The sequence below is a fragment of the Salvelinus alpinus genome, chromosome 14 (assembly GCF_045679555.1).
Source record: "Salvelinus alpinus chromosome 14, SLU_Salpinus.1, whole genome shotgun sequence".
Taxonomy (NCBI): Eukaryota; Metazoa; Chordata; class Actinopteri; order Salmoniformes; family Salmonidae; genus Salvelinus; species Salvelinus alpinus.
Window position 1 is genome coordinate 4438188 of NC_092099.1, and position 9533 is coordinate 4447720.

The 9533-nt window shown below is 41.1% G+C and overlaps 1 protein-coding gene across 1 annotated transcript in view; it reads right to left on the minus strand.

Moving 5' to 3' along the window:
• Positions 1 to 7200, minus strand: part of itgbl1 (integrin, beta-like 1) — a 139105-nt gene extending 131905 nt beyond the window's left edge. The window contains exon 1 of the mRNA XM_071341953.1: positions 6911 to 7200. Coding sequence (XP_071198054.1) covers positions 6911 to 7002 — 92 coding nt within the window. The 5' untranslated portion in view covers positions 7003 to 7200. The remainder of the gene's footprint in view (positions 1 to 6910) is intronic.
• Between the last annotated feature and the right edge of the window lie 2333 nt (positions 7201 to 9533).

Below are 9533 nucleotides of genomic sequence, written 5' to 3' on the forward strand. Positions count from 1 at the left end.
CCAGGCTGTACAACTATTTTACAAACATTAAATCTACAAAACATCATGTACTTTTTTGACTTTTAGAAGTTAGAGCCTATACTTCTTGGCTTGAATCTTCTGAATACCAAAAAGGCTAAAAGGCCCAGTGCAGTCAAAAACTTGTTTTCCTTATGTTATATACAGTGGGGAGAACAAGTATTTGATACACTGCCGATTTTGCAGGTTTTCCTACTTACAAAGCATGTAGAGGTCTGTAATTTTTATCATAGGTACACTTCAACTGTGAGAGACGGAATCTAAAACAAAAATCCAGAAAATCACATTGTATGATTTTTACATAATTAATTTGCATTTTATTGCATGACATAAGTATTTGATCACCTACCAACCAGTAAGAATTCCGGCTCTCACAGACCTGTTAGTTTTTCTTTAAGAAGCCCTCCTGTTCTCCACTCATTACCTGTATTAACTGCACCTGTTTGAACTCGTTACCTGTATAAAAGACACCTGTCCACACACAATCAAACAGATTCCAACCTCTCCACAATGGCCAAGACCAGAGAGCTGTGTAAGGACATCAGGGATAAAATTGTAGACCTGCACAAGGCTGGGATGGGCTACAGGACAATAGGCAAGCAGCTTGGTGAGAAGGAAACAACTGTTGGCGCAATTATTAGAAAATGGAAGAAGTTCAAGATGACGGTCAATCACCCTCGGTCTGGGGCTCCATGCAAGATTTCACCTCGTGGGGCATCAATGATCATGAGGAAGGTGAGGGATCAGCCCAGAACTACACGGCAGGACCTGGTCAATGACCTGAAGAGAGCTGGGACCACAGTCTCAAAGAAAACCATTAGTAACACACTACACCGTCATGGATTAAAATCCTGCAGCGCACGCAAGGTCCCCCTGCTTAAGCCAGTGCATGTCCAGGCCTGTCTGAAGTTTGCCAATGACCATCTGGATGATCCAGAGGAGGAATGGGAGAAGGTCATGTGGTCTGATGAGACAAAAATAGAGCTTTTTGGTCTAACTCCACTCGCCGTGTTTGGAGGAAGAAGAAGTATGAGTACAACCCCAAGAACACCATCCCAACCGTGAAGCATGGAGGTGGAAACATCATTCTTTGGGGATGCTTTTCTGCAAAGGGGACAGGACGACTGCACCGTATTGAGGGGAGGATGGATGGGGCCATGTATCGCGAGATCTTGGCCAACAACCTCCTTCCCTCAGTAAGAGCATTGAAGATGGGTCGTGGCTGGGTCTTCCAGCATGACAACGACACGAAGCACACAGCCATGGCAACTAAGGAGTGGCTCCGTAAGAAGCATCTCAAGGTCCTGGAGTGGCCTAGCCAGTCTCCAGACCTGAACCCAATAGAAAATCTTTGGAGGGAGCTGAAAGTCCGTATTGCCCAGCGACAGCCCCGAAACCTGAAGGATCTGGAGAAGATCTGTAGGGAGGAGTGGGCCAAAATCCCTGCTGCAGTGTGTGCAAACCTAGTCAAGAACTACAGGAAACGTATGATCTCTGTAATTGCAAACAAAGGTTTCTGTACCAAATATTAAGTTCTGCTTTTCTGATGTATCAAATACTTATGTCATGCAATAAAATGCAAATTAATTACTTAAAAATCATACAATGTGATTTTCTGGATTTTTGTTTTAGATTCCGTCTCTCATAGTTGAAGTGTACCTATGATAAAAATTACAGACCTCTACATGCTTTGTAAGTAGGAAAACCTGCAAAATCGGCAGTGTATCAAATACTTGTTCTCCCCACTGTATATACACAGTACCAGTCAAAGGACACAACTACACATTCAAGGATTTTGTCTTTATTTTTACTATTTTCTACATTATAGAATAATATTGAAGACATCAATACTATGAAATAACACATATGGAATCATGTAGCAATCAAAAACGTTGTGTATTTTAGATTTTAGATTTTTTTAGCCACCCTTTGCTTTGATGACAGCTTTGTACACTCTTTGCATTCTCCCAACCAGCTTCACCTGGAATGATTTTCCAAAAGTATTAAAGGAGTTCCCACATATGCTGAGCTCTTGATGGGACAAACTTCCAGAAAGACAACCATCTCTGCAGCACTCCACCGATCAGGCCTTTATGGCAGAGTGGACAGACGGAGGCAACCCCTCAGTAAAAGGCACATGACAGCCCTCTTGGGGTTTGCCAAAAGGCACCTAAATGACTCTAACCATGAGAAACAAAATTCTCTGGTCTGATGAAAATAAGATTGAAGTCTTTGGCCTGAATGCCAAGCATCACATATGGAGGAAACCTGGCACTATCCCTACAGTGAAGCATGGTGGTGGCAGCAGCATCATGCTCTGGGAAAGTTTTTCTGCGACAGGGACTGGCAGACTAGTCAGGATCGAGGCAAAGATGAGCGGAGTGAAGTACAGAGGGATCCTTAATGAAAACCTGCTCCAGAGTGCTCAGGACCTCAGAGTGGGGCGAAGGTTCACTTTCCAACAGGACAACAACCCTAAGCACACAGCCAAGAGAATGCAGGAGTGGCTTTGGGACAAGTCTCTGAATGTCCTTGAGTGGCCTAGCCAAAGATGGACTTGAACCCGATCGAACATCTCTGGAGACCTGAAAATAGCTGTGCAGCAACGCTCCCCATCCAACCTGACAGAGCTTGAGAGGATCTGCAGAGAAGAATGGGGAAAAACTCCACAAATACAGGTGTGCCAAGCTAGTAGCGTCATACCCAAGGAGACTCGAGGCCGTAATCGCTGCCAAACGTTCTTCAACAAAGTACTGAGTAAAGGGTTTGAATACTTATGTAAATTAGATTTTTATTTTTTAAAATTTGTAATACATTTGCAAACATTTCTAAAAAACTGTTTTTGATTTGTCATTATGGGGTATTGTGTGTAGATTGATGAGGGAAAAAAACGATTTAATCAACTGTAAAATAAGGCTGGAACCTTATAAAATGTGAAAAATGTCAAGGGGTCTGAATACTTTCCGAAGGCACTGTATGCACTGGGGTTGGGACAACTCAGCAAATAGAAAATAAGGGAGAAGGAGAGGTGGACTTCTCTACATACAGTGTGTCTATAATACATTTGTTGTATATATGTACTAGGGCTGTCTGTCAATTAGATTTCTCATCTTGGCCTTTATACGTATGTGTTATAGGTACAGTGCCTAAAGAAAGTATTCATACCTCTTGACTTATTCCACATTTTGTTGTGTTACAGCCTGAATTCAGAATTGATCTTTTCACAAACATCGACACACAATACCCCATAATGACAACGGAAAAACATGTTTTTAGACATTGTTGCTAATTTATTGAAAATGAAATACAAAAAGATCTAATTTACATACGTAAGTATTCACACCCCTGAGTCAATACTTTGTAAAAGCAAGTTTTGCAGCGATTACAGTTGTGAGTCTTTCTGGGTAAGTCTCTAAGAACTTTCCACACCTGGATTGAGCAACATTATTATTTAAAAAAATCTTCAAGCTCTGTCAAATGCGTTGTTGATCATTCCTAGACAACCATTTTCAGGTCTTGCTTTAGATTTTCAACTAGATTTAAGTGAAAACTGTAACTCGGCCACTCAGGAAGATTCACTGTCTTCTTGGTAAGCCTTGTTGAAAACCGGATGCATGTTTTAGAATATTCCAAAACATCTTCCCACGGCTATGTACCCATAACTTGATGCAGCCACCGCTTCGCTTGAAAATATGGAGAGTGGTACTCAGTAATGTGTTGTATTAGATTTGCCCCAAACATTGCAAACAGGATGCATGTTTGGGAATAATTTGTATTCTGTATAGGCTTCCTTCTTTTCACTCTGTCAATTAGGTTAGTATTGTGTATTCAGTGTTGTTGATCCATCCTCAGTTTTCTCCTACCATTAAATTCTGTAACTGTTTTAGTCACCATTGGCCTCATGGTGAAATCCCTGAGCGGTTTCCTTCCTCTCCGGCAACTGAGTTAGGAAGCACGCCTGTATCTTTGCAGTGAAAGTGCAATTAATAACTTCACCAGGCTCATAGGGATATGTCTGCTTTAAAAAAAAAAGACCCATCTACTAATAGGTTCCCTTCCTTCTTTGCGAGGCATTGGAAAACCTTCCTGGTCATTATGGTTGAATCTGTGTTTGAAATCCACTGCTCTACTGAGGGACCTTACATATAATTGTATATGTGGGGTACAGAGATGAGGTAGTCATAAAAAAATGATGTTAAACACTTATTTCACACAAAGTGAGTCCATGCAACGTATTATGTGTCTTGTTAAGTTCATTTTTACTCCTGATCTTATTTAGGCTTGCCATAACAAAGAGGTTCAATACTTATTGACTCAAAACATTTCAGCTTTTCATTTTTAATTAAAAATATAGAAAAACATTCCACTATGACGTTATGGGATGTTGTGTGCAGGCCAGTGCCAAAAAATCTCAATTTAATCCATTTACAATTCAGCATGTAACACAACAAAATCCGTAAAATGTCAAGGGGTGTGAATTTTTTCTGAAGGCACTCTACATTCTATATCTATGCTATACCTTTCCTCATCCCTTCTTTTAGCTTTTTCCATTTTCTTTTTGGGAATAGTAATGTGTGTTTCCTTTTGTAAACAGTGCTGGTCTCTGGTAACAATCCCCATCTCAAGAGTCAAGAATCCCTCTTCCCTCACTTTCTTCCCTCATTTTATTTCCTGTGAAAAAGTTATTTGTCTATAGGTGCAAGGTGACTGTGTGAAGTTTTACAACTTTAATTGTAACCGTACTCACTTTCCCTTTCTTTCTGACTGTTTCTCTCACTCTCTCTGTCTTCCTATCCTCTCCTCCTCTCTCTCCATGCCTCTCTTCCCCTCTCGTTTTTCCTCTCTTTCCCCCTCTCTCTCCCACCTTCTCCCTCTCTCTCTGACTGTAAATCTTTTGTGGCTCCTGAAAGTTCAGCTCTGCAAATGCGGTTGGAGTATCTCACAAATGAATGGATTCTCTCATTGTAATGTCATTTCTAATACTATACACGTCCTATTTTAAGCATCATGTGAACTAACCAATACCTATGAACTAACTAATACCTAGTGTACTCTAAAGGTGGGAATACCTCCTATGGCTGGTGAGCTACTGTGTGACAACAGCTAGCCAGTGTAATATAAGAAAATGGTCATTTGACAATAGCCATAATGTTTCTCTGTTTTATGTAATTCAACTGATAATGGCCCGAGGTTAGAGCTGGGGTAGAAACCTACAGTCTACAGACACAGGTATGTCAATGTTCAATGTTCAGGAAAGAGAGACAGAGTCCTGAGTCATTTCAAATAGGTTAAAGGGAAAGGAAAATGGGGACACCTACTCAGTTGTACAACTGAATGCAGTCAGCTAAAATGTGTCTTTCGCATTTAACCCAGGTTGGAATGGAGAACGAGAACAAAGAAAATATCATACTGTACAGATACAGTATAGGATCTCAATTTGATCACTCTTTTGTTGCTGAGAATATTCCTGCGAAGCAGGAAATGCAAACTTGTAGTGTATTTAAGTTTTTCAAAGGATTCTAAAGTTAGCAATTTCCACTTTGATATTTCAGGCTTGATTTGCCCTTAAAAAAAATGATCAACCCCTACAAAAATGTCCATTAATTATAATCCACATAATAATTCACATTTCCTCTTGCTGCAGAATTATTTTCCTGCTGTAGCAAACTTGCGGTACAGTCAATCCACTTGGACTGCAGCTCCAGACGTGCGATCTTTCAAAGCTTTTGTTTTGCTGGCCCACTCACTCAGTGATTTCTCAGTGGGATATGTTTCTTTTGGTCTCGGTTTCTGACATTCTTTTCTATTCCTGCCCTCGCATGCTAAGGCCTTTCCTGTTCAGGAACAGCAGAAGTATTCCTGCCACCCCAATTTGATAAAGGAACAGCTTATTACACTCTTTATGGACTAGCGCATGCATACCTTATCTCAAAAGAAATGGTGGCACATTAACAAACACAAACCAACAAGGGAGGTAAAAACTAAAACCTGTATTTGAGCTATGGGCTACAACAACATACTGGTATTAATCCTTGACTTCACAGTAGCTGTCACATTTACAGTAACGGTACAGAAAGACTCTATATTTCCCAATTAACATGTGCTGTGCATTTTGGGGCCTACCACCCAACCACATAACACAACAACAAACACCCTACACAGCCTCAACATTGGCCACAATCACACGCGCTCGCGCACACACAAGTACACACAGCCCCCTGGTGCACCTATTTTGAGTAAATACCCCCTTCTCTCCTCAGCTGAGTCAAGTTTACAGACTATGCTCTGCAATGTCATGTGGCAATACTTACTGCAGGCTCCCCTTCAAGGCCAAGGCAAAGGAAGATGTGGTTTCCCACATTCACATCAGACAACTATTTCACTGTCTATTTTTGTTTAGTTTTGTGTAGTATCATAAGAAATGCAGATGCATGATACAACACAACACAAAACAAGCACTCATGACAGAAGGAAATAAAAACAGAGATGATTTTAAAGGGAATGGGTCCATATCCTGCAAATGCAGCTTGATCTCTGAATGTGGGAATAAAAATGTCCTCAACATTCTGTACAGATACAGTTCATATGACATAGACATTCTTTTCCACGATTGATGTAACATTTGTACAATAACTTTTCAATCACATAATGTCCTTTGAAAACACCTACCCAGTGCAGAGGTAGCAACTTTCTTATGTGTCAATAAAAAAAAAAACTTGTCCTCCATAATAGAGAATCTGACAGTACAAACTTAACCAACCACATTTACGTACACTACTGTAACGGCACCTTTTACTCTACTTCTCTGCCCCCCCCCCCCCCCCCCTCTCTCTCTCTTTGAAACCCCCAAACTAACTGAAAAAGAAAGCCATGGTGAAACTCCAAAACTCACCCCAGCGATTGTAACAAACTTTGCTCGACAGCCGTGAGCAGAATAAGAAGCAAGGGAACTAACATACAGTTCACCAAAGCCTCCGCACGCATGTTTAAATCCCACAGAAACCTGGAGTGAAGTCGCCTACAAGATTTTACCCCCTTTTTTCCCAAACAGAGGGAGAGCTAGAGGGAGCGAGGAAGAGAAGGAGTGAGGAAGAGAAGCAGAGAGAGGGAGAGAGCAACGGGCTGGACAGAACTGGTCAACCCTTCAGAGGCCAATAGCTGTCTCTCTCTCCATACAAGTGCCTTTCATTAGTTGTGACTCTCTCAGTCCTGGGCAGGAGTTGGAGAGGGGGAACCTGCCAAAAAAGAAAAGAAAAGTTCAGTCACAGTTACGTAATTAGAAACAGTCTTTCATACATATGATTTATCGGTGTTTTTTTTTCTCTTTCTCTCCTGAGTCCTGAGTTTCTTGATCAAAGACAAGTATTGAATCAAAAGTACCCTAATAGGTATACCCGACCATGGTCAAACTAATGGACTAATTTTGCAAAGCAGTATTCATTGAACATTTTAATATTTTATTAGCATTTTTCAATTCTGTAATTTATTTTATTTTATTATAGGCCTATTTAGATGTTTTTATTTTGTGATTATTGGAAGACCAACACCTGACAAATGACTGATTCCCACAATCCTGCAATTAATTCATTGTGGGGGAAATTTATTTTTACTGTTGCAATACCTTTACCTAAATAACTGTCATGTATTGAATTTCCATGTCATGATTGCACTGACTGTTGTGTTTTTAAGGATTATGGACTTGTCTAAACCAATAATCAACACTGATTTAAACCACACACGCATTGCCAACCAACTGATGCTGCACGCTATTGCCAGGAAAATCATTTTATAAACCTTTCTTTAAACGTTAAACAATTTTGGTGGTATATTTTCACTATTTAGGATTTCCATTTGAGGCCTGTGGTCTGCCAGTGCCTGTTTCAGCTTGCCCCAGTAGCCTACCTACTGTTGCTGGGGGGGGGATGAATTCGCGCAAACACTGCCTCGCCGCAGCCGTCTGCTGCTGATGTGATGAGAGGCATGAGCTGCAGGGTCGCAACATAGCCTCTCACTCAAACTAGTCTCTAGCTGAATAACTTTTGTCATTTCATTGTTTTTTACCCAGCACGTAACCAGTACTATTTGTATTTGTTATGGATCCCCATTAGCTGTTCCTGCTCTTTCACAGATTTCACAACACACTGTGTGCCCTCAGGCCCCTATTCCACCACTACAATATATCTACAGTACAAAATCCATGTGTACGTGTGTGTATGCATGTGTCTGTGCCTATGTTTGTGTTGCTTCACAGTCCCTGCTGTTCCATAAGGTGTATTTTTATCTGTTTTTAACATATAATTTTACTGCTTGCATCAGTTACTTAAGGTGGAATAAAGTTCCATGTAGTCATGGCTCTATGTAGTACTAAGCGCCTCACATAGTATGTTCTGGACTGTGAAGAGACCTCTTGTGGCATTTCTTGTGGGGTATACATGGGTGTCCGAGCTGCGCGCCAGTAGTTCAAACAGACAGCTCGGCGCATTCAACATGTCAATACCTCTCATAAATAAAAGTAGTAATGAAGTCAATCTCTACTCCACTTTGAGCCATGAGAGATTTACATGCATATTATTAATATTAGCTTTCTGTGTACATCCAAGGGCCAGCCATGCTGCCCTGTTCTGAGCCAATTACAATTGTTATGGAACCTGACCACACGACTGAACAGTAGTCCAGGTGCAACAAAACTAGGGCCTGTAGCACCTGCCTTGTTGATAGTGTTGTTAAGAAGGTAGAGCAGCGCTTTATTATGGACAGACTGGACAAGCACTGTTCGAGACTTTCCTATCAACGGGACCTGAAGAACTGTAAAAGTTTCTCAGTGGCGTGGCTGAACAAGGACATGTATAATATATAGTACAACTAACTGGTTTTTCTATGCATCGTCAAGACCGAACAGCAGCTTTGGGTAAGGTTAAGGGTGGAGGAGTGTGTCTCTTTGTTAACAACAGCTGGTGCGCAATCTCTAATGTTAAGGAAGTGGCAAAGTTTTGAGTTAGAATACCTTATGATAAGCTGCAGACCACACTATTTCCCAAAATAGTTTTCCTCTATATTTTCGTAGCTATTTACCGCCACAAACCGATGTTGGCACTAAGACCGCACTTAACGAGCTGTATAGGGCCATAAGCAAACAAGAAAATGCATATCCAGAGGCGGCACACCTAGTGGCTGGTGATTTTAATGCAGGGAAACTATAATCCGTCTTATTACGTTGTAATAGTTTCTGTACGTGAACTGTATGTCCAATTACAAAAAATACCTCAGATCAGATTGAAAAATATCTTCGTTTTCCGACTGCATTCCACAAAGCTGTTTATCATGTCCGTTTATCATGTCCGCACACAGTCTGGTTTGATTTTTCTCTCTCCCGTCAGGTGGTCCACCTTCCCTGTGGCCGACATGGTTGCTGTATGGACAGTGGAGAGGACATGGACGTCTTGTTTGTCATGCCACTTTACTGCCAGCTGTTGACCGTTCTCCTTGAACTCCACCTCCCCTCTCTGCATCTTCCT